Source organism: Strix aluco, chromosome 5 (assembly GCF_031877795.1).
Source record: "Strix aluco isolate bStrAlu1 chromosome 5, bStrAlu1.hap1, whole genome shotgun sequence".
Taxonomy (NCBI): Eukaryota; Metazoa; Chordata; class Aves; order Strigiformes; family Strigidae; genus Strix; species Strix aluco.
In genome coordinates, this window is record NC_133935.1 from 66,726,916 (window position 1) to 66,753,599 (window position 26,684).

The 26,684-nt window shown below is 38.6% G+C and overlaps 1 protein-coding gene across 2 annotated transcripts in view; it reads left to right on the forward strand.

Moving 5' to 3' along the window:
- Positions 1-18,789: 18,789 nt before the first annotated feature.
- IL17REL (interleukin 17 receptor E like) overlaps positions 18,790-26,684 on the forward strand; it is a 48,485-nt gene continuing 40,590 nt past the window's right edge. For both annotated transcript variants that reach the window (XM_074825489.1, XM_074825490.1), the window contains exon 1: positions 18,790-19,131. In XM_074825489.1, coding sequence (XP_074681590.1) covers positions 19,030-19,131 — 102 coding nt within the window. In that variant the 5' untranslated portion in view covers positions 18,790-19,029. The remainder of the gene's footprint in view (positions 19,132-26,684) is intronic.

A 26,684-nucleotide genomic window follows, 5' to 3' on the forward strand; every position in this document is an offset into this window, starting at 1 on the left:
AACAAGGGCAATCAATAGTTGCTACACTTCAGCAACCAAGAAGCCTTATTTTCACTGGCTGGGTGTACCTGCCACAAGATTTTAAAATGCTAACATAACATCGATACGTGACTGTGGTTTTTTTTTTTTTTTAAGGAAACAAAAATACCTTGTGGTAAGAGGCAATTTATGTTAACAATTCAGATTACATTCATGCTTTAATGGTAAGATTATATACCTGTCTATTGGTTTTCTGTTTTGAAGTATATCTTCATTACCTGTAATATCTGTCATGACAACTCTTTCTTTAATTTTCTGCCTGTTGTAAAATTTATTTTTTTGTTGCTATACAGTCACAATGGGCCAAATTTTGCTGAGAATGAGACACATGACACAGAGCACATATTTGCCTGAAGGCTAGCAGAAAATGATGCCAGTAAATACTCGTTTATGCTGGAAAGATCTTAGCACTGTATAAGTTCAACATGTAATTTTGTAGTAAATGAGTCATATATAAATATAAAAAGGATGTGGAGCCTGTGTTGAATCAAGTATTACATATCAGATTGAATTGTATGGGTAAGTACAGAGCTAGTAGTGATGGAGAAATTTGTGCCTAATTTGCAGCAGTTAAGCAGTGAGCTGATTTTAAGTGCCACCCAAATCAGCATTTGTGGCTCATGTCTTGTCTTATTATATATTTGCAGAAGCCAGTGTCAGTCTCCCTATTGTCCACAATGGGAGAATGCAGTTCTTTGTATATTTTCCAGAAGTGAAGATTTATTGTGCCTGGAGAGCAGGCAGAACCAAAAGACTTCCTCTGCCAGTACAGACAATATATAGACAGTACAGTGGACTATATTGTATTTAAAAAATTAGCTTGAGCTTGTTCCATAGTCACAATATGTAAACATAAACTGCTGCTCAGGTGCCGGTTTTGAGGGAGCTTAAGAACTTCTGAGGAGTCAGGAGGAGAGATGGTTTGAGTCCTTTGGGTATGCTTGGGCCTACACTTAGCCCAGATGTTTGCTACTTTCCGTGACTGGCTTTGTGAGAGTAATATGAGTCTAACATGAGTAATATGGTAGCTTGATGAGTGCCTTAGGATATTTTTTTTAGAGCATTCTAGAGTTGTATGGCTCAAAGGCAGGTGGGATTTGTGTGTGGCCTAGATTTGGGCTGTCTTTATAAGTGTGTACCTATATGTGAATAATCTTGGCATCCTGCATCTGCCAAGGTGAACATGTCTTCTGCCAGCATTGACTGCTCTGCACTCCAGAACGAGTGCCCCGTATACCAGAGCTCTGAAGGTATGTTATAAAGATGGTCTAGCATTCCATGGAAAAACATGTTCTTCTGACTAAGTGCAGTAGTTCATCCTTTCTGTGACTTTATACAGAAATAGTGTGTAAAACTCTTTCCAGCCTAATATTGATATACTTAGTAATTTCCAAGGTTTAAATCTATACGATGATAATACAAATTCTCTTTTTATATCACTCTAGGATGATAAGAAATGAAGATGTCTCTCTGTTCTTGACTGTAAGAAAGGACACTAGTAACTGCCATACTTGCATTCTAACCAGATGTTGAATTATTATGGGAAAACTGGCTCCTTCACAGCTAAAGTAGGTTGCTGAAATCACATGGTCTCCAAGTTGCAGATGACAATTACCAGTGCTCCTAGGATTTGTAGAAAAAGATCAATTTTTTTGTAAACTTGATCACCAGTGAGGTAAGAAGTTAAAAGTCCTAACAGAAGTATCAATGTATTCAGTTTTACTATGCAGGCCTGGTCAGCAGCCAGAACTTTACATGAGTATGGAACCCATGCACATAAAACTATTAATAAGGTCCTTGTGAAACTTCACATTTTGCGAAGCTCATAACGTATTCATAATTAATCTTTGGAAAGAAGGTAGAGATGGAAAGTTATCTGCTTATTCTTATTTATAGCTGTAATTGTCATAGGCACAAGGGTTTTTTAAAATATTTATATCAGCTTTTTGTATTTGAACATGAATGTAAATATTGCATAAATGTCTCAAATGTTCCTAAACTAGATGCCCAGTTACATGTTTTTGCATAAAATGAAGTATGTTAATATGTATGGTGAGATTTCAAATAACTTCTTTGGATTTGGCTTCAGAATTTAAAGTTGGCTCTACTGTTGGCTTCAGATAGAAGATAATAATTTAGGTGCTTGAGAAGTAATTTGCAATTTTAATATCTCAATAACTGTTTAAGTAACAATGGCAGAGGAGAGCAGCTATAAATAATGGAATTATAGGGGTTAGATTTTGTTTAGCTTTAAATCTTTTCTTGGCTTAGGACTTGTTTTTCTGAGAAAGCATGCCAACATCCAGCTAAGTTGCTGTATGTGCAAAGTGCTTTAACTGAATCACCTGCACAGTATAAGTGGCAGTTAGGTGTCAGGAGGCTGAGGCCTCCTAGCTCTGGGACTTGCCTCAGCACTGCATTATGGCTTTTGATCATAACTTCAAACTTATTGGGTTACTTCCATTTTAGTACCCAGGTTTGGAAATTAGGCTCTGTCTCTAGGTGGTGAAGTGGGAGAAAAGGACCTTCAGAGGACTTCAGATTTTGTCTTCTGCTGTTCGCTAGGTAGGGAGTCAAAGGAGATCAGTTACATACTGAGACTGCAGTTTCATGAGATGGTTTGGACCGAGTTAACTGCTGGACTAAAAATTAAACCTGTGTTCTACTTGATGTCCTCCCCTTCCCCAGTTTGCATTCCCTGCCCTGCACCACTGCCCTTTGTTTACCTTGACTCAATTTAGGTATTAATTTTATTTCAGGGTAGGCTTGTTTAACTCACTAATGCAGCAAATAATAGGTTTTTGTTTTTTCTTCTTGAAATAATTGAATTAATTCAGTTTTGATGAAATGGGTGCCAGAGTCTGTGCAATGGCAGAGGGAAGAGTGAAATTGTGCGACTGAATATGAAGGGGAAAGAGCCAGGAAGGGAGGAGAGAAGAGAAATAAGCTGTTATTTTGGTTCAGACATAATGTGAATCCTCAGCTTTTAGATAATCTTAAAGTTAGGTGGGAAGACTCCATACTACAGGTGATTTACTACTGAATAATCAAAGCATTCATGTTAACAATTAGAAAGCAGTAGGTCTTAAATACTTAGCTAATTAACTAGATTCTTTTCTGAATTAAAACTGGTTGATTGCGCATAAGGAAAAGGATTATTTGAATTAAGAATGTATTAGGTAGTAGAATAAGGTAGGGAGTATCTTTTAATAAACTGCTCTGTCTCTTAGGAAGGCCTATTATGCTGGGGAATCTTGCGGTTACAGCTTTTAATTATTGTATGGGAATCAGGCTCTCTTACAGAAGAAGCAGTTTCACATCCTTCCTTACCTCTCCCACACTTGGTTCCAGACATGCATTACTGTCTTGTTCTGTAGGCTCTTGTGTTTCTGAGCTAACTCGCTAGCTGACCCAAAGGAAGCTGTTCAGTTTATTGGGATGGATTAGTTTTCTGACAGGTCAACAAATTTAATCATGTTGGCAGGTAGTCTGATGAGCAAGGCTGAGATTGAAGGAAGCAGGAGTAGCAGGACTATGCCTTTCTTTTGCAGTAGCAAGCAGCTAGAATTGGATAATCTGTATCATATCATCAGAGCATGAAATAGGATCCTTTTAGTGGAATTGCATACTTAATAAAAACACACATTTCAATTCTTGTGTGTGTCAATATATATTCTGTCTCATTCTGGGTACTATGACGTGGTGGCGAAGTCAGAACAAATGTGTATATACGTGTGTGTGTGTGTATTTATTTGTTTTAAGACTGGACTCTAAATTTGAGAAACTTACACTGGTACACTCAAGCCAATCTGCCTACCCTATTTCCCCACTCTTAGGGTATTTGCATGGAATATGAAAAGTGAGATTTTTATAGGTAAGTCTTTTCATCCTTTGACTATTTAACCAGGAATATTTTTATGTACCTACAATGTAATGCAGGAATGTACTGAACACTTGCCCATATCTACTAAAGTGCCTTAGCATATAAAAAAGCCATGCGTAGCTCTAAACCATTACCATTAGAAAATGTGCTAAAATACTGTGTTGAGTTGGGTTCAGAAAACTCGAAACCCTGCTACATCAAACATAGACACTTTCTGCTGTTTCATTGTGTATCTTCACTCCTGCAAGAAGATACGTATAAGCAAAATCTACTGTTTTAGATATGCTGATAAATCCAGTGTAATTCTCTTACCATGGTATTGGAGAAAACAAAAATGTTAATCCTCAAAATACCTTCTTTATCCTTAGAATCTTTCAGAAAGGTGAGATCCTTAGTCATTCAGCTATCTAACTTTAGATTTCATCATAATTTGCATAACTAAAGAGTTTGGCCTTAAAGAGGCAACATTTTCTTTCTATTTCATGAGGAGTGAGCTTCTTTTATTGAGTTGCACAAGTTCCATGCCTGTTGTGATTTTTACAATGCCTTTGAGATGGATTAGCTAGTGGGTCTTAGTCATAGCCTGCTGTTTATTTGAAAAGTACATACATTTTTTTTTTTTCTTACTTTTCTAAAAGCTATGCTGCTCACATGTGCTAAAGCTGAAAATATCTTCATCCTCTGAAGACAAGGCCTTCCTTTTTAACATTTTCAGAATAAGAGATTTCTTGCCACTGAAGGGTATTGCTTGCATGACAGATACTTCAAATAATTGTCATCACAGGGAAAACAAGTGTTTTGGTTTTATAATTGAGTAGCTAATTTAAAATAGTCTTATTTTACTGATATCATGTACTAAAGAACCTCCATGATACCTGACTATGCGTAAGCAGTACACAGAGCAGTTATAAGGTCAAAGAGTTTGACGGGGTATGTACTGCACTGAATACCTAATTTACAGAGTGTGTACTTTTGCCTTAGGCATTTCTGAAACTTCATCCATCAGCCAACTGGATTGCTGAAGCAGCTGATGTTTTTTAAAACCTTGGCCGGAGTCACCAGTGCTGATTTTGCACCATGAAAAGGGTTAGGGGAAGCATATTGCTGCTAATTTTTCACTGTTGTTGAAGTGGAAAATGGCCACAGTGCATGGGACGATCTTAGGAGGTGTATACAGTCTCTAAAAGAAATCCCTCCCTTTTTTACTTCCACTCAGAATAATGGGTTGTTTCATAGGACTTCACCAGAGTCTAATTTCCTCCTTATCATTAGAAGGATTGTTAAGTATAAACCCAAAGAGATTATGCAACAGTTCAGAAAGAATGGGCATGGATTTACTGTCTTCCAAATGTGTAAACCCACACATATAGAACTTTTAAAGTGAATGTTAAAGTTTTTTAAGTGGCATGTGAATAGCATTCTGTCTCTTAAAATGTATTTCAAATAAATGAATGTTTGATGACATAAGGAAGAAAAACTTGGCAGGGTTTTAATTTTAGAGCTTTATATAGTTTAGAGAAATGCCTCAGAGTAAGGAGGCTGGTGCCAGACTACTACCCAAACTGAATGTTTTTCAATACTAGGTTGAGAGTTAGTCAAAGGATTGATTTACCAGAGTCTAATTTCCAGAGGGCAAGGAGGCAGTGGAATTCCTTTACAGTTATTAATAGATCGATTAGATTTAGTGAAACAGAACTTACAATAATGAGATTTATTTTAGCGGACTTCTGGAATACAGCAGCTTCTGTATGCTTCTTCGTGTGTTGTTTAAATGCCAGCAGTAGAATACCACAGGAGGCCAAAGAAAAGATCAACAAGAGAGATGTAGACCCAGATAAAGGTATTTCTTGAGTAATGTTTGTTTTGCTGGTTAAGGATACCAATTAAACTCGGACATCAGAGTGAAAACAGTAGGCGTATTTTACTGGGCATAGCTAAATAATGTAACAGAGTAATACAGAAAACATACAGAAAAGAAAAGACAGAATAGTGCACTTAAACAAATAGGAAAATACAGGGTAATGCATCAAATCATTACTACATGAGAGAGATTACATCACCACTTGCATACGTTACCATCATCCAGATCCGCAGTCACTGGGGAGCCCTGGTTACAGCGAGGATTTGGAGAGCCTGTCCCAGCAAGTGGGAAATCCTACGCGGTGCGTCCACCCGTAGGTGAGGCATCCAAAGTCACTGCAAACAGGTCCAGCCTTATATACTAAAAATCAGCAAGCCAGAATAGCTGGCACCTTTGTTTTAAGCAGAAATATCTGGTTTCAATCTCACATTAGATTCTCCCAGAGCCTGGCCAGGGCTCAAGGGAGAAGCTAAAGGAGTTTCCCTGCTTATCTAATTGGATTATGAGCAAGGTCACACATCTGGTCACAGGGCCAGACAACTGTCTCCATGACCCTGTTATCCACACAAAAGAAAGATAAAGATACATTCAAGACAGCTACATCTTCCATACGTATTTCACTAATGACTACATACTGAGTTAGCAGATTTGGCTCAGGGCCTGTTGTTCAGGCTTCAATACTTCCACTTTTTACATCAGAACAGGTGGTTTGTTATAACTTAGTACAATACCTACTGGCACAATGGTTGTCAGTTATAAAATATACAGGATTCATCTATAGGTTAACTCTGGCTTGGGCAGGTTGTCCAAGCCTTAGCACTTCAATGTTATATTTTGTTTTGTTTCCAAAAGTAGCTAAGGATTAGCTTGTAGTGAATATCTTTTTAAAGGGACAAATACTGTTGTTTGTTTTGTTTTGTTTTCCCACTGATGTAACCTAAATGGCTGCAATTTGAATTTCTTGTTGTGGCAGCCTCTTACACAGCTGTACACGTTTACTTATAGTAGTTACAGTAGTAATGGAGGAAGAAGTATTAGAAAAGCATAGTAAGGTTCCCAAGTTCCTATTATAATTCAAATCTCATTTTTAAAACAGAAAGGTTGATATACCATGAAGATGACTCAAGATATTTTTGAACCAAAGAAGAACAGTTTTGAGTCAAATGGGGCAGACTTTATTCTTGGCCAGGTCTTTAAGCAATGGGTGACTGAAGTCAACACCAGTCCAACCAAATTTCCTTCAGCCCCAGTCACAGCAAATTTATGTATGCAAGTACAAGAAGATACAAACAAGGTTGTTCCCAATACTAAAACAATTGAAAAAAGCAAGGATACAGAAAAAAATTAATTTCTCTGGAAATGGGTATGGAGGATATAGCATTACATTCTGGTCAAGGAGAGCTCATTCTGGAAATTGCTTTAAACTCTAAGAAATATTTTAGTGCTATAAGTACCTTCAGTTTAAAACAGTGTTTAAGAAGTCAGTTGTGTATGTAAGAGAACATTCCCATGACTTCATGTGAAACTTGACAGATTCCTTCTTCCAGCATTATACAGGTCTCATGACAATGACTTCAAGTGAATCAGTTATTTGGGAACTCTGTAATGTGTAGTTCAGCCCAACAATCTTTGTTACAATGGAAGAAATAAAATACTTTTTCTGTGCTTTTGAATCTTACTGAGGATGTTACTAATTTTATTACATTTTTGGTATTTGTTTTATGCCTGCATTTGATTTATTTAAAAGTAGAATTTAGTTGTATTCAGTTTGCACAACTGAGTATACTATATGTTGACAGGAGTTGTTTTTACTATTTTCATTACAGTTGTGTTTGCGAAGCTAAAGAAAAGATTTAAGTCCCATTGTCATGGACACATTACCAGACCAGTACCAAAGGTAACAACCAGTTGTTGAAAACTTACCTACTAGGCCTAAGAAAAGATGCAACGTACAGACAAATATGTCCAGAGGGGTTGGTAGGATTAATTAACAATAGTTTAATAAGAAAGCTGATACAGGGTTTTTTGCTTTATTTTGTGTTCATTATATACTCGTGTTCTTAATTTTGTGGTTTTTCCAAATTGTCTGATAGCATTTAGAGTTAGTGGATGAGACTATACAGTATTTAATATTTTGAATCTGTCACTGATCTGTTTTTCTCCAGACTACTTGCAGTCCATCTTCAATTAATGTTACAGATCTCAAGATAGAAGGCTGTTCCCACCACTAATGTTAATGTTACAGAATCAAGGGTACCTAAAGAGTCTTTCAACCAGCTGCTGAAAGCAAAGAGAGTCAATGGTACCTTTAGATGATGGCAAACAAAATGTTGATATGGAAAAATTAAAAATGTTCATTGTAATGTATGAGAGTTCTCAACTGGAGAAAAAAGTAAAGTAAAATATGTACAGACAAAATCCTTTGGGCACACCAATTTCCCCAGGTGTCCTGTACAATCTACACAGAATATTCCAGATCCAAAACTTTTCTCACCTATTCATAAAAGCAAAGTGGAAGAAGATGCAAACTTCTGGAAAACAGATCATGCATGTCTTCCCTTTCAAAGAATGCATTCTTTTAACTGGCCTTTACATGAGTTTTCTAAAATATCAGCTAGTACCTATTTAGTAAATATGAACTTTTTAAAGTTCATGAGCTTTTTAAAGTGTCATTTTTGTGAGTATAATGCTAATAATACAGTATAAGTCTTAAGTTGATTTGTCTAGTTTATTGTACATCTGTATCATATCCACCCTTTGCTTCCTCACTTTTCTAGATGGCTCCAGTCTTTCCAGCTTTTTCTTTTAAGGCAGTCTCCTAATACCAGTTGAAAGTTAGCTTTCCTCAAGAGTCTAGGTGGTGGTCTACCTAAAAGCCTTGTTCCAGGAACATGTTTAATGCACTGTTTTGTCCAGGTCCCATTTAAAAAGTGGCTGTGACTGCTTTAAATAAAGTGCTGATGCCCGTGTTTTATGTACTAGCCTGGGAATCAGCGCACTCACCTGAGAGGCTGAGCCCTTGGAGCCAGTGTTGTTCTCAGCTTGGAGGCATTTTCAACTTGTATCTCCTGTCTCTGAGCTGTCAGTTCATAGATGAATGGGCTGAAATAGATGTATCATGTAAAAGTGGAAGCTGCTGTGGATTGTATATGTATCTAGTCTTTGCTTTGATATCATTTGTACGTGATTTGGTTTTAATCCAATCACTATTAATGCAAAATTCCCTGCTTTATTTTTCTTTCCAATGTTTAAGTGCCTTAAGAGAAGATATAATTGCCTTTTAAGAGAACTGCAGTGTTTGAAAAGTGAACAAATATGTCTTTGCAGTCATGAACTCTTGAGGGGGCAAAGGGTTTAAGCACAGCCTCTTGTTAGCATTTCCCCATAGTCTAGCACTAGGCAGTTCTGCTCAGGATGCTTGCAATTCTGGACCCTCTTCTCAACCTCTGCATGCTTTGTATGCGCTATATAGAGAGCCCTAGTAGCCCAATCTGAAGTTGGATTCAGATTCCTTTCTGAGGAAAAAGTGCCTAATTTGCAGTTTAAGCAGCTACAGCCCATTGAAAGTCTTAAGAGCACTCGCTTATACTTGGATGATGATGGCCTATATATACTGTGCATCTCTATAACAAGTATTTTCAAGCTGAGTTTCAAGTAGAATCCAACTGAAATGAGGGTTCATGGCTTCTTTTTTCCTCTCTGAAGGTATACAGAGTAATAAGCGGAATAAATGTATCTGGAAATATTTTCAAGTGGGAGAGAATAAGTAAATGCTGCAGCTTGTTTTGCTCAGCTATATTGCAAATACATAGATAAATATAAAAATATTTATCTATGAATGCTTGCCCCAATCCAGAAAAGATGAACAAGGTGATAAGTGATAGAACTATTTTCTGTCCATATATCTGAAATCATTCAGAGCACTTTGGTCTTTGAAAAAAATGTGGGGTCTGTTTATTTCTGAGTGGGTTGGGGGTTTTTTGGGGGTTTTTTTGTTTGGTTGGGTTTTTTTTTTTTTTTAATAAATAGAACTGTAGAACTGTGCAAGACTTTAATAAAATGCTGTAGAAGAACATGATTTGTCATTAACAACTAACCTGTAATGTTTTAAACAGAACCCTTACATATTTGGCAGCATTGTTAGTGCCAAAACTGATAGATCTATGAGTCAGTAATTTGTAGTCAATTTTCTATGTATGGAAAGCTCAGAATACAGGCAATTGCGCTTTTTTGCAAGCTTAAAGAGTTCAGTCATCTTACTGAAGTGTCAGACTAGTGCTGCTGGGAGTGTGCGGAGGGAGAGCAGCACTGCCCCTTCAGCTGCAAGAGTTCACAGAATCATCTAGGTTGGAAAAGACCTTGAAGATCATCCAGTCCAACCATTAACCTAACACTGACAGTTCTCAACTACACCAGATCCCTCAGCGCTACGTCAGCCCAACTCTTAAACACCTCCAGGGATGGGGACTCCACCACTGCCCTGGGCAGCCCATTCCAATGCCTAACAACCTGTTCTGTAAAGAAATACTTCCTAATATCCAGTCTAAACCTTCCCTGGTGCAACTTGAGGCCATTACCTCTTGTCCTATCACTTATTACTTGACTAAAGAGGCTCATCCCCAGCTTTCTGCAACCTCCTTTCAGGTAGTTGTAGAGGGTGATGAGGTCTCCCCTCAGCCTCCTCTTCTCCAGACTAAACAACCCCAGTTCCCTCAGCCGCTCTTTGTAAGACCTGTCCTCCAGACCCTTCACCAGCTTCGTTGCCCTTTGGACACGCTTGAGTAATTCAATGTCCTTTTTGTAGTGAGTTGCTCAGCTTGTTTTACCCAACTCATACCTGAGGCTGTTTCTATAAACAGATCTGGTTGGAAAAGAATGGTAACAGTTCACAAATTCTGTGGGGATGAAAACACCCATCAACTGGTGATCCCTTCGTAAGTAAAAAAACTTCATGCAGACAATTGTATACATACCAGTTCAAACTATTGATTGTGCTAAATGTCTGTTAAGGGATGTGTTATAAGGGGCTGCCCCTCCAGCAGCTCTGGGGATGGGGGAACCTCCTGCCTGGCTGCCAGAGCCCAGCCTGGGCTGTCCTGAGGCCCGGAGGTCTCTGTCCCAGGCTGATGGGCGCAGCTGCTCTTTTTCTGTTTGCAGGTTCAACCAGCAGCAAGGCTGAGCATGTGTCCCGGAGTCACACACACAGGGGACACTGACACGGCTGGCTACACACGCTGCCATGAGGAGGCACTGCCTTCAACAGCACCCTCATATAGTACTGCCAGAACTCAATGTAAGTGCAGACAGCCAAGTCCTCTCGTCCTCTTCAGCTCATCAGGATTGAAGCTCACTAGTCAAAGAACACCCACCCACCACTCACTCTGTTCACATGGACATTCACAGATCCCTTGAGCATCAGCGTGGCTTCTCTGTCTACTACTCCTGCCCAGATCCCAAGTCCTCTTACCTGCTTCACAGGTGTACTACTTGCCAGTTGGTCCAGCTTGATGTGTGTTAGCAAACACACACACAGTCATCTCACAGGTGCCCTTACGCTTGCAGATCATCTCAAATACCAGCATGGACCCCCTGCCTGTCTGACACCTGTGGTGGGTTAACTTTAGCTAAGGGCCGAACTCTAGCTGCTCACTCCTCTCCTCAGTGGGACAGGGGGATAAAACAGGATAAGAAAGCTCTTGCATCTCAGTAAAGACAGGGAGGTTGCTCACCAGTTACTGTCACAGGAAAAACAGACTTGACTTTGAGAAAATGAATTTACTGCCAATTAAAATAGATTCAGGTAGTGAGAAACAAACCTTAAAACAACACATTTCCTCCCCTCCTGTCCCAGGCTGAACTTTATTCTTTCAGTCCCAATTCCTCTACCCAATCCTAAGTGGTGCAGGGAGGATGGCAATGGTATGGTTGGTACACAGTGGTTCCTCTCTTTCCTTCCCTCTTCATGAGCTGCAGGGAAATAGCTGCTCCACCATGGTCCTCTCCACGGGCTGCAGTGTGGATACCTGCTCTGCTGTGGTCTCTCCACGGGCTGCAGGGGAGTCTCTGCTCCAGTGCAGACCTTGATGGTCACAGGGCTGCTGTTTCTTACACTTTTGTCTGCACTCCTCACTGCTATGCAGCGTTTTGCCCTTTCTTAAATACATTTTCCCAGACGTACCACCACTAACTCATGTCCGTCCCCACAGTAGCTGCTTTTTTAGGACATGCACTGTTCCCACTCCAGTGGCTGTGGGCAAGACCTCCACCTGCTCCAGCTGCTGATGCCACTGGCCAGGGTTGCCTGCACCCTGGGGCTGACTCTGCTTCCTGGCACCGACTGCAGTCCTGCCTGCCCCTCCAAGCGCTGGCACCTCATCCTTGCTGGCATTTCCACACCCAGGGTAGAGTGAGATGATGGAGAGATGGTTAAGAAAGGATTCAGTAAGAAGATAGGACAGACTGGGCCCATCAAGCTCAGAGCTTGGTCATATGCATACTGACTGGATGCTGTTTAGATGCAATTGGCTCCTTTCTGTCTATTCCCCCTGATCCCCTTCCACTGCACAATCTTTACTGAGTTTGTGTAGCCCCACAGGCTCCTCTCAGATGTCTAAAATGCTCATGTTTCTCTTGTTTTCCCCTTCTTAACAGCTACCAAGTCCAGGTTTTTGCCTCTCCAAAGTTATGTCTACCTATCAAGCAGATGTTCTCACTTTTGTCATACCCTTGCATTATCCTTTCCTCAAAAAGGGAAGATTCAGAAAAAATATAAAGGAAAAACATAAACTAAATGCAGTTTCGATATTAAAACAAGTATCCAAAAAGCAGCAGAGCAATTGGGACAGAAGAAACTAAAACTAAAGTTATCAGACAGAGGAAAAAAACCACATGCCGATTAGATGTCATCATCTATGAGAATGATCCTGAATTGTCTATGAGAGTGATCCTGATTGTACTAAGTGAAAAAGTGTATTAGTGAATATCACACTGCTGATACTAGTCCAGAGGAGCAGCAATGAATCTGTCAGGTCAGAGCACTCCACTGAGAGTACTCAGCAGACAAGTTTGTTAATGTGGATATTTGTATTGGAGGGAGAAAGGTTGAGGGAAGGGACAACCTTCCAGGGGTGCTTCATCCTTTCCTGCCTTTTTCCTGGCACTGTGGGTGGTGAGAGGAGAAGTAGATACAAGGAGGAACTCTTGATTACTCACAGGAGAAACTGCCTTGCTTTAGCAGGGAAGCAATATCACTGGACACAATACTATGGCTAGTAGTTCTTCCTGGAAGTAATTCAGTTAACGGGATATTGCTGCCTCGATACAGTATATGTGATTTTAATAGTAGTTGCATACATAGGATTTAATTCCTAGGTGTCTGGTGCACCTGACCTGCTGCTGCTTAAGGCCATATTTTGAAAGTTGCATTTTCCAAAGGGGCCCAGAATAATTGTAGGATAATTGCAAAAACTGTGTAATCTCATCAGCGCTGGGCCTAGCTATAAGTGCCTGCTTATAGTACAGCAAAAGCCAAGTGAAATAGCAGAGTTTTTGCATCCCACTGAGCATTTTTTTCACCCTTTGTAGTGAAGACTTCTGCATTAATGAGATTTCCAGCTTCTACCTGCAGTTCTGTGTGTGTTTCAATGGCTTCTACAGGTTGTAGGCAATGCTCCTAAGGTGCTACCTACTGTAATGTTTGTCATTGTTGCTGAATACTTGTCACTCTTGTAGGAAAGGGATGGGGTGGGGGAAGAGAGTGAGGGTCCCCTTGGATCATGTAGATGAAATAAGGAGCAATTGTTTTTGGACAATAAAGCAGTAACAAGCTGGATACAGGAGCGCTGGGCAGCTCCTGTTTCACCAATCTGTTTTGTGGCTCTGTGCAACTTATGAGCTCTGCTGGTACCCTCGCTGAGTACCTGCCCTGGCCACGCAGGCTCACTCTTGACAGGAGATATAGGCACACTCCAGGAAAAGTGCAGTTCCCAAGTAGTTCTGAATCATTGTGAATATTTTGTTATGATGACAGTAGCACCCTACACGGCTGTGCTCCAGAGCTTGCCTAACATGACAAGAAGCTGTTAAGTTGTAAACACTCAGCTGTCCTGTGGTTGATGTGAGTGACCCTGAGGCAAGATGTCTGTTGCCTGGTGCAGGCAGTACGACTGCACACTCAGTTAAAAGAGGAGCCATGGGACTGTGCCAGCCATGGCCCTTCATTTCCAGACAGCTGGAATAATAATAATAAGATACGTGTGCCTGTGTTGGTGAGACATGAAAGTATGTAGTGCTGCGCCACAGGATACTCTTGAAAAACGTAGTGTGAATGTGGCTATTGTAAGGCTGGGACTTCTCCAGTATGCATGTGACAGGGATATGCCTTCCAGCCTAGGAACTGACATGTTTCTTTCAATAGAGTCAGTAAATATGTAGTCAAGGTAGAAATCTGTGTGGAGTTCTGTGCCTAAACTCCTACACAACAAGTCACAAAATCCATGTCTGCCTGCTTAGGTATGTCTGGTGATACACTTGTCCTGACTTTTATTTCCATGTAATGCTCCTTGAACACACTTGAGCAACAGTGGAATTATATTAGTGGTCTGTCTTGAAATGGGCCAAGTGTGTAGCCAAGCATGCAAAATTTGTGAAGCCAGAGAGCAATTAAGGAGAAGGGACCTGGGCTGATGGTCCAGAGATCAGGCTTGACCAAAGAGAAAATGGAGAATGGGAAATACTGGATTTTGCTCTGTACTCTAGGGTCTATCTCTGCATTTTATTAAAAAAAACTGAGCAACCAGGCTACCATCCTGAAATGTGCATGATTTGGACTCAAACCTTCTTGGACTGAGAAATGTTTAGAGTTTTCTATATCATTGACCAGTGCTTTAGGAAAGCTTTAGGGCACAAAGTGTCTATATTACCAAAGGGTAAAAGGAGGCACTTTGTATTAAGAGTCTTTATTCTTAAGATGGAGGGAACATTGGTAGAAGCAGGATAATATATCATTTGCTACCATCTGTTCTTCAGGGATGAAGTAATCAAAACATCAACACAAGTGTTGATTAAAATATAGGTAAGGTGTAGTGAGGAACAAGGAATAAAAGAAATCTGTTGTCAAGGAATTATTTGTAAGAATGTCTATCTAGAATGAGAGTCCCATTTGAGCAGGAGCCTAAGAGCTAGTGCCCATGTAAAGTTCACATGCATTGATGCTTCTACATAAATGATAGTTTTTAAAAAACATGACATGGGTCTATTATACTGCCCAGCTTTTAGCAGGAATGTTAGTCTAAGGGGGGTTCTGTAACCTGACATAATGAAAACAACAAATGAACACTGTAATTCCAGGATACAAATTATGTAGAAATGGTAGATTGTCCTAGTTTAGACATGATTTTTAAAAAAGCTTACTGTCAAATAAAGTAAATAACAATGAGATTGTTGCCTGCTGAACTTAATAACAGGTATTACAGAAACTGTCTGAACTGAAACACTGTCCTGCATAGAAGGCGTATTCTGTTAGAACAGTGCTACTAACCACTTTGTTCAAAGGTGACAGAGGTGTGCTAAGAAATACCAGAAACAGTAAGAGAGAAGAAAACTTAATAAGCGAGTGACATCAGTAATTTCTATGGAAACTGGAGGAGTGTTACCTCAGGACTTGATGGAGAAACTAAATTTATAAACAGAGCAAGTGACTGTTGCTTAGAGCAAGTAATCATAGACTGCATAGTAAGAGAAAGAACTCTTAGTCCCTTTCCAAGCAGCCTGCAAGAAACTGCTCTTCAATAGTGACACAAGTTCAACGTCCAAAAAAGTGTGCTATGCTAATGTTGTTGCAGATGAAAGTATTAACACAGTAATGATTTAACAGGAAATCTAGATTTATTAATAACAGCACTTGATCATTACAAAATAATTCAGAAAATATTATAAAAATAGCGACTTATCTACAGATTCTGACAAGATTCACACTAACTTACTTTATGGTATCTTAAATCTATACATATGTACATGCCCATACACAAACACAAAACGTACAAACACCCACAGAGACAAAAGTATTTGGATCTGGTAGAATGAAGTATGTACCCACACACCAGTGAGCAGAGAAAGAGTGGGTGAAGGAGAAGTTAGCTCAAAGTAAAATTTCCCTCCTCTTGATTTTAAATACTCACAATGCTTTGGCATTCCTCAATGGGCAATAATTGAGACTCGAGTGGGTTGACTTCTCCCTGGCCTTCCATCAGCTCTGGCAGCAGATGACACCTTAAGGGTTTTGGTACCTGAGAGGTGTCCCAGCTCAGGGGAGATGCTGGTCACAGGCCTGCTACGATCCAGGAGAGCTCAAAGGGTCTCCCCTGTGGTTGCAATTTATAGGGTCCAAGATAATTGACTTTTGTCAGATACCCTCTGCTCACACCCAGCTCGAACAACAAAGTATTCTGGTGTCTTCTAGCAGTTGCACAACAACTTGATGAATGTGCAACTCTGTTATTGTTCCATTTGACCACATCACAGGCACAGGTGTGCCAGGCCGTTTGGAGGTGATGGGCTGTTATAACCGTTTCAAGCAACCCGGAGGGCAGGAGCCAGGCTCGTTAAAGGGGCACCTTAAAGTTCTGATTCACTGCTGTTAGCAGTCCTTATCTCCACAGACTGGTGTATAGCTCGGGGGAGGTGGGTGCAATCACACCTAGCACCAAGCAGCCCAACAAGGAGAGGCGAGGAGGGGTGAGAATTGCACCACCACAGATGTATAAGTAAAAAAGGAATTATGTAAAATGAATAAGTCTCCAAAAGGAAGTTAAAAGGAGCAGCTGAAAGGGTAGAAGCTTTCCAGGCACAAGGAGCTTCTTTAAAAGTAATGTAGGGAAAACTCAGAACACCTGTAAGAAAACATCTTTCTGCAGCTCCCAACACGATATTTTAAAGAAAGGTCAATATCATCCTTTTTAGTCAATGATGAGAAGGAAACCTTCTAAAAAGTCCATGAAGCTGACTAGTAATGGAGAAGTCTATGGAACTGACTAGTAGTGGAGATATGAAAGGACACTTTTTGCTCAAGAAATCTAATGCAACAGTAAAAAAAGGAAGTCCTTGCTTGCTTGCAGTGGAATTCATTATAGGGGAACGTACTGAAGGGTGAGTTGGAGGAATTGTCTCAGATCTAAGTTTAAAACAAATAATCCAAAACAATGAGACTATCTGAAACAGTAATCAAATGGTGTTCTACAGGGTGCCATAAATTGCAATTGAAATTGAAGCTGCAAAACTAGTGTGGTGTGTGCTGAACTGGCGTGCTTGCAATAGACATACAGGTAAATGATACACTAAGGAGAGTCAAAATGGCTTTTTGGTAGAGGGAAATCATGCTTCTGATGATTCAGTCAACATCACTGTGCTATTGTGTAAAAGATCCTTGATATGCTCAGTCCTGAATGTTGTGTGTGTGGGATCCCCTGTCTTACAAAACAGTATAGCAAAAATGAAGAGGTATATTCTTAATCTTAGAAAAAATAGGGGAGACATGCTAGAAATCAATAAAATTGTGACTATTTTGGCAAAGGTGAGATGGGAATGGATATTCTCTATTTTTTCTAAAGCAAGAACAAGGGGGGAACCCAACTGAACTATTTGGAAGCAGTTTTAAAATCAAAACAAAGCAAATAAAAGTAGTTTAATTGTGTAACTCATTGCCACAAGAAGTATTGAAAACCAAAAAGATAAATAGATGCAAAGAGCTGTTGTACAAATTCATGTAAGAACGGTCCAGAAACAGCTATTAAAACCAGTGATGTGCACATGGCTTTCAGTTCAGGAAATCCATAAGATCCAGGTCATTGGAGCTTGGCAGAATATAGGTTAAAATAATTCCCTATGTAGGTTAAAATATAAATGCCACATATCTTAAAATAAGTAACATATTTAACATCTTTATTATTTTTCCTAAGCATCTGCTACTGATCCTGTTAGTCACAGGAGAGTGGACTGGGTGGATCTTTGATCTGGTGTATTTTTCTGTATGGATGACAAAATTTCATTGTTACTTTTAACCAAAATAATTCATTAACAATTTGTTTAGTACTGTGATTGATACTGCTTTTTATCTTCCAAAACCAAAGTCTTATTGGAAAATTGACCAACTGGACTCACATGAAAGTATCTAAAATACAAGTATAGTAGATACAATGGCAGACTAGACATTGTCTTTTACCTGTTTATTAAAAAAATAATTGGTAAAGTCAGATTCTACCAGATGGTGTTAAGTGTGAACTTCCTAATTTAACTGATGTAAAAAGTTTTGCAAGAGCACTGCAGACTTGGGGTCTGGCAGTGTTCTACTGAAAGATACTTCTCTTAGTTGTGAGCATGCCCTCTCTGTGGAGGAATAACTCCTTATTCCACCTATGGGCATAGCACACCATGTATAGCCTCCACATGAACAAGAGTGTGTGTTTTTTGGAATACTTATTCCTTGTGATGACAATTGAGACTATGCAAGGTAGCACTCAGAAAGGCATTCCTGAGCATTTTGTTGTGCTAACAGGTATTGAGGTGTTGTGACTCACTCCTATCCTGCTTTCAGAGCTTCTTTGGCAAAGCATGCATATTTCTGGAGTGTGTTGAAAATCCAAAAACTGGAGATAGGCTACAGAACAAGAGGCTTCTGTTGATACAGTTAAATAATAAGTGAAATAAGTTCAAGGCACACATTTCTAGGGTAAAAGAATCTGTTTTACCTGCTGGTGAAAACCAAGAAACCAATCTTTCAAGACTACCCACCTCAGCAAAGCTGTTTTTCTTTTTATTCAATGCATTAGAAACCCAGGAAAATAAGTAGACATAAGAATGCATTTGGATTCCAGTTAACCTGCTGATACATCACTCTAGAAACAAAGTTCTCATTTACATAGAATTTACAGAAAAGAAATTTGCAAAAACTGATCTAAAGCTGACATGATGAAATCCAGAAGGAAAAGGCTTTTAGTGTGATTGTCAGAAATTCACATTTCCGATTTTTCACTATGGAACATAAGAAATGAGTTGAACAGGCTTTATATTTCCCACAACTAGCAATTTTCTGTCTTTGGAAAGTTTTAGAGGGAGGAGCTGAGAGGTGCTGTGGGAGGGACTAAAAATCATATTAAAGTTTGGCATGAGAGGGAGAATTGTCAGAGTAGAAGGTTTCTTCTGAGGTTTTGCCTTTTCTTTTTTTTTTTTTTTTTTTTTTTTTCAATTTAGGATGATAAGTATTCATGTTCAGATTCTTCTAGTAATTCTTTTTTGGACTTTGGATTGTCAGATTATTCCCAGGATTGAAGAATGTGGACTTTCATGTTCTCAGGTAATCTCTTATTCCTATTTGCTATCTATTAATATAGTAGTTGTATGCTGTCAAAATAATTGTAAGAAAAGCAAGAAAGCAAAATGGAAAAATATTTCAGTTGTCCTGAATGAACATTCACTTCATATTCCTCTCATTCTGAATTAAGTATCTGAAGTGGCAAAGATGACTGTTAGGAGTAAGAAAATGCATTTTACAGTATTTCCAACTGGTGGTGTTAGTACCTTGTAAAATCTGTTTTCCGTATTTGAAAAAAATGATATAGTTCATATTCATTACTTTGGAGAGTCAGTTTTTGTAACAGCAGTGGTGCCAAAGAGATGAGGGAGGGAGGAACATGAAGTTTCAGAAATTGCTAATTGTGTAAGGAATATATGGAACACTGACTTTCCTGTGAGTAAATGAATTAAGCTTGAGAAAGAGTAAAACCTGTTTTTAATTTTCTGTGATGAATGTTAATGTTAATGACTTATGTATGTGCATAAAAGTGGAGTGTGAGCCATACCATCTCTTTAATAACTTTGAATTTTGTATGTTTCCAACTATCCCCACAGAGGGGCAGTATGGAGATAGTCTGCTTCTGTTGGCATTCTGAAACTATAAGAATAGAGTAAATTGAAAGATAAATTTAAAAAGGATAAAACAATAGGGAATCTGACTATCAGTCTTAGCAGATGATGTTAACTCTGTACTTGCTACAGAGAAGTGGAATTGATGGCATGAAAGAATTTGGCTGTCTGTACAGACTTCTGCTTGAAGATGTCAGTGTTTAGGTCAGGCAATGAGACGTACCAAAGAATGTCTAAATGTGGTAGTACTACCCAGATATTACGTTAGTACATGTCTCAGGAATTTCTTCTATATTTTATACATCTATCCTAGAAAATATCAGGAATAAAGATGCTTATAAAATACCAGACTGAGGGGAAAAAACCCCTTCTATATTTAAAGTTGTTTAATGTTTCTACATTCAAATTCTGTAGTCTCTATCCACTTAGTGTTTTTAGAATAATAAAATATAGTCATAAGAGATTAATCTATAGATATACCTGAGCACTTTTCAAGAATTTTATGTACTTACGTTTATGAATGCAAACACACGTGTATTTTAAATGATTTGTGCTCCTTGGTCTGCTGCAATGAGAGTTTAGTATAGAAATGATTTACTGTGCTATCTCTCCAAAGAGTGTATGACTATCAGTCTCAACATGTAAAAAACAGTAGCAACTTTTTTTGGAGTGAATCAGTCTAGGGGATAGGATTACTTCTGAGGACCTGAAAGGGCATCTTTCTCCATCATATCTTAGGTATTTATGTTAAGAAGACTGATTCACTAGATGTCTAAGATATAGACAGCCCTGAGGTTTGGTAAACTGGATCCCTTCCTTTGCTTTCAAGAGTTTGTCTTACAACTTTTCCAATACTGTAGGTTGGATAACTGAGAAAGGTGTATTTTTTTTTTAATTTACAGTGGAAATACATTGTTTCCAGAATAATGGAATCAATCAATCATTTGTGATGTTAAAGACAGGATTCAATTCATGTCCTCTATGTAACGTTTCCGCTAGTTGTATTCAGTAGAATCTTGAATGCATTAATGACTTTTTAAGTCAAAAATGTTTTCTCACTGGGAACAATAATGATCTCAACAGGACAAATCACTGCCAGCTTAACATTTTCAATCTAGAGCAAAGCATTTTAGCTACATGAACTTTAGAGTCTCATGACTGGCTTGTTAGAGAAAACTCCTTCTTTCTTTTCCTTTGGAAGTAACTTCAATTTCCCTACATAACCGACCACAGTTTGTGGCCTCAATTCCATTCCTACCTGAGTTACTTTAAAAGGGTGCAGTTTATCTTCTCCATAATTTATAGCTCAATGGTCTTTATAGGGGCACTAACCAGGGGTTACAATTTGTCTTTGTCTATGTGCAATATATGTGTGCTGCCTTCTGCTATAGCACGTCACATCACAAAGTAGAGAATTAATGCCATTTTTCCTAGGAATTTGCTTAATGTGATAATAAGATATTGTAATTGTAAAACTATCAGAAGTTTTCTGTAGCTGCAATTGCTCCAAGTGAGTATTATAGAAGATTGTTTTTTTCTTTATGAAGTTTTCCCATAAGTTTCTATAATGGATTCCCCTTTGGCAGAGTCAACCGTGAGGTTGTGTGGTTCTTCATAAAGAAATAGGGTAATGAAAATAAATTAATTTGCATTTTTCTGCATTTTTCAAACTGTGGGTATTGTCAGAAGGTTTTGAGCAGGTTTAATAACAGAAATTGTTGAGTTTGACCAGCAGACTAGATTTTAAGGTGACTATGTCCCTTGACTATTTGTAAGCAATTTTGACCGTCTTGGGTACTCCTTATCAGAGTGAAGCACTGGTTGTACTTAAGAGGGAAATAGTGACATAACTGTCTTGAGGTATGTGACTTAAAAGCCCTTCACACTGAACTGTTTAGATTTTGGATCTTATTATGACTTTATGAATCATTCTTAGTTTACCATGAGTATTCAGCAAGACATCCTTGCATTGCCTTGTATAAGGCAATATCCAGGTTTCATTACTATACCACAAACTGTACTTCTGTTCAGTACAGGAAAGGAAAAAACAAAAGAACATTGGATGTTTATGAAAGCATTACATGAAAATTTAAACAGCATAAAAATATACAATTGTGGGTTGAGAGATGGCAAAGGAACAATCAAGCTTTTATTATGTATAATGATTTATTTCTCCTTCCTTACTTTAATGCCTGGCTTTAGAGCTCATCTGATATTCTGGTATTCAAAGGTTAAATACAATGGGCTTGGTCTCCATGCCTCACCCAATAGTAAACACAGTTATCAACCAAGATTCCCTGTAAAAGCATAGGGGAATCCCAGCCTGCAAATGAAATTGGGTTTGTGCCCTACTCATTTTACAATCCACATTGTTTGCAGGCTGTATACAAAGAAACAGGCCTATGCCAAATTTGACTGAACAGCTGGTAAAGATCAAGAGGACTACATTTAAAAAAAACTCTCCAGAAAACTATGAAATAGTATTTGTATTGTCTGCTGTTAATTGTAGTAACGTTTCCAAAGTCCATGGATAAAGAAAGAAACCCTAAAGTGAACCTGGGATTTCCCTGCAATTATAAAGGTTATTGGCAGCAAATTATTGATATAGCTGCTGTCTGTTCATGCTATTAATAATCAAAGTACGTGGTGTTTCTTTGTGGATATTTATGCCATGGATCAGTCCATTCTTGCTGAATACTACACACTGCAAAACCAGTGGTATAAAACAGCCATTAGGCCACTAACTCAGCTGACATAAATTGGCATTCTTTGTTCATTATTACGGTAAGCAATTTGTATTTTAGAAGTGGTCCCAAGCCTCTAAAAAACGGACATGATAAGCTAGGTAACATAATTAATTTGTTCTCTAAAATCTGTTTGAAAAATTAGTTTTAGACATGGAAAATGTCTAAAGAGACTGATCAGAGACCTGGCTTCCTCAGAGTGAGAGATACAGTGTGAAGTGCCAACATAGGAAGATGATTCACCACAGTATATTAGGTATATTATGTATGCATCAATATACCTGATGACTGGAGGAGATGCATAAAAACATAAAACATATCCTCTGCTAATTTTTGCTGAGATGCACTACAATCCATGAGAGAATGCCCTAGATAGACAGCCTGGGCTTTGCATCCCTGCCTGTCATTGACTCACTTGTGTGGCCCTATCCAAGTAATTTCCTTTCTCCAGTTTTCACAAGTGAAAAATAGTGCTGACCTTCCTGTGTGATGTGTCTTAATTATGTGTCTTAATTAAGTGCTTTGAATACTATAATTAATGTTAAGTACTCATTAGTCAAAACAGTCATACTTAAGGGGCTCAATCATGTTGAGTCACTGTATTAGAGTGATATTAACCCATTTGCTTAGATATCCCTGCTTGCCTTCTCTGCTGGTAATCAGGAGAGCTGCAGTTTAGCAAGTTTAGGTGACTTATCTCTTGGACTGTGTTTTACATTTGCTCTTAGGGTCAAAAATAGCTTGGCAATGAGATGAAACACTTAGCTTCCATGTTTCCTGCTGTGTCTTATGCCACTGATTGGGTGCCATCCCATTTCCTCAACCCCTGAGAAGAAAATACCCAGTGACAGGTACAAGCAGGGACTTACAAAACTCTCCACTGTTCCTCATTATTAGAGCATCTACCACCACTTCTTTCAGGAGAGGTGGAGATGGAGAAAGCTCTGCAATTCAGAGCTTGCAAAAAATGCAACGGTAGCTCTTGTTTTTTTTCTTTCTCACTTCTTCCTTCCTCAGAAACTCTGGAAAAAGATTACAAGGTCTGGAAAGAGATAAGCCACTGGAGTAGCAAGAGCAGAGGCACTACAGGCAATCATGAAAGTTGGGGGCACAGAATTAACAGATGTTGGAACTGGACATGACAAGGTGTCCTGCAACTGAAACATAAGGCAGTTCTAGAAGCTTCACCACCATGAGATGTCAACACAAGTATGTGCAATCAGTACCTGCAGCAGAAGGTAGATATTTAAAAAAAAAAAAAAAAAAAGGGGGATATATAAGCAAGCTCAGCAGGAGATGGGAGCAGCTGATCTTTATTATTGGCAATTAATTTTAGCTCACAAATGTCTCTCAGCCCTGATCTTAGGGAGCGAAGATATTCTTCGTCTCCATTTGGACCCAAAGCTCACTGGTGAATATTGAGATTTGGGAGCAGGTGCTTTTCACAGCTGCAGAATATTGCTGTCTGACTGACTGCTTTGCAGTTGAAAAGCTACTTGTAATTTGATCAAATCTAGGCAAGACAAATTTTTTAGGAGTGGTAGTAACTTTAATGAGACCATGTGGTGTGACCTATCTGGAATTCTTGCAATAAGGTCTAGGATTAGCTTAATTTCTACATTTGCTGGAGCTGGTAATGCTGTACCTGTTACTTTGTCATGTTTGTCTATACTGTCCTGTTCTTCCTCTCTTGCCAGAATGTCTGTGCATGGGAGAGAACCAGGGATGATCAAAAATGAGAAGGATCAAAAAGAGGTTTTATAAGACTTCTTTCTAAGGATAGATTTGGACACTGTCCTGTTTTCTTGGCTCAGCATTGAGAAACTAGGCCTCACTCCCAGCTAGGTAGGTAATTTGGACCTAAGAAAGGAGTTTCCTCTTATCTGTGACTGAAAATCTTTTGATTTCTGGGACCATGAACTCCTGTGCACCATGCTATGGCTACCAGGCTGTTCAAACCAGGAATCCACATTTGAAGTTCTATGTGTTGCGTTACTATCATCCCCACAAGGGATCTCTAGGTTTTATATATCAACTCTGGCACAGGTATTTTCATATTCTCAGGAAAATATTTTTCCTTGTAAAAATTTTTTTTTAAATTTTGTTAACATTTATTTTCTGTTTTTTTGAAAATTTTTTGAAAATTATTTGCCATCTTAAAAACACAAAACAGAAAATATGCCCTGAACAGCAGTGTGTTGTTGAGGAAGTTCCAGACTAGCTCTGAACTACTTGGCTAGGAACTGATAAATTCATGTATGCTCGGATGTGATATGGACACATTACAGGCCTGACCCTGCCTTCACAACTGTAGGAAGTCGTTGGGCCAGAGTTTTCTGAGGTCATGAATAAGCTGGAAAGTCACAGTAACTAATGATGCTGAGCACTGAAATAGATTGCCTGAGGAGCTTATAGAGATCTCTGCACATGCTAAGCAAATACCTCTCAGATATGTCTCAGATAAAGGTCATTCTTCCTAAGGCAGAAATGTAGAGTAGATGGCATCTTGAGTTCTTTTCTAACCCATATCTTTGCTTTCATTCATAAATTTCTCTTTTGTGGGATCCAAAGATGGGCTTTCAAGTCCCTCAACAGAGCCAAAGATCTGTCTTGCTGTATTGCATATCCTGCCCTTTCAGCAAGCAAAATATGGGGCTCACCATGAAAACTGTATGGGACATACAATCTCATTCAGGAAGTGTCTATGCAAAAATGAAGAGAGTTTCAGTTTTACTTTGTAAATGATCTGTGGCTCTTTCTCTTACAAGAAAATATTTCAACTTATTTGCTTTGAATATGTGTGGCAAATTTCAATCATTTCTGGAAAACTGATTGTCTTGGAGTTGCCTCTACTTGCCTGCATATTTTCAGAAAGTATGAATCATATAAACAACATTGTACAGTACTAGCTGTGCATTCATTGTCTTTTCTTGGAAAAACCTTGAGGAAATAAAATTTATTGCAGTTAATACATTTCACTGTCTCCAGTTTTGTTTTTCCCTTTCATCCCTACATATGCAAACTTCCTTGATCTTTCTCCTACTTCCTCATCTCCTTGACCTGCTGTTCTTCCTTCCATGACTGCAATGAGAGTTTTCTCCATTACTTTTCAAATGTTGATGTTTGTATTATAATTTTTCCCCCTTTGTGGTTTGTTTATTTTTTTAATTTAATTTTGCAATTCTCATTATAGTATCATGCTTACTTTTGGTCAGTAGTATGTGCTCTTTAATTTTTTCCCCTAATTTTCAATATATTATATTTGTATATGATAGAATAATTTTTAGAGCACGGTCACATCTGTGTTACCATTCAGTCTGCCTCTGTAGCTTATTTTATCTTCCACTTACGGGGAAAAAAACCCACATACACTTTTTAGGTGAATGTGTGGCATAGGTGGTTTTCAGTGAGTAAGTGCTATCATTAAAAATGAGACATAGGGTGAAGCAACATATGAAGGTACTGAACACTGATGGGTTTGTTACACTGAGGCTATGCCCAGAAATTACAGCTTCCTCTAGGGACACGAGCATGATCAGGAGAGTCAGCTGAAACAATGCTGCTGTTGTAAAGCTGGTAGAATCCTGCCTCCTTGGAAGCTCTTCTTTTGAACCTCTGCCTCCTTTAATTGGACTGTGCTAACTTTAGCAACTACAGTATATGGAAGATACACAAGATAAAGCCAAACTACGTGATTATCCATAGTTTGGTGGGTTTTTTCCATTCCCCCCAAATCCCCACAAAATTATGAGTTAACAGTAAAAAGTGAAATAGACTGTGTAATGACTTTTTGAGTAAATATTTTTAAGTCTGTATTTTATATGATTTATTCTTCCTTAGCATTTCCAAATTTATTCATAACTAGTTTCTGTATCAGTTATCTCAAACTGCAAATGTTTCAGTTGGAATGCACAGTACAGATATTTTCAGTAGGGCTTTTCTACATGGCAAATTTTGAATATATTTTAATTTTTCATGTATTCACACCGCTAGCTCTTTCAGGGAAAGGTGTTTTTGGCTTTTGTTGCTCTTCATAGGAGAGGAAAGGCATGTATGCAGGGATTCTGGTATAAGATTTCTGATGTAGGATTAAAACTTTCAGATGCCATAATAGTTAGGAAAGGAATCAAATAGTTAGGAAATAATCCTCTCAAAAATTTTCAAGTATACAGCTGCAAAAAAAGTTTTTCACCTACAAGAAGATTTTCCTCATTTTGCTGTGGCTAGAGTGTTTCTGTAC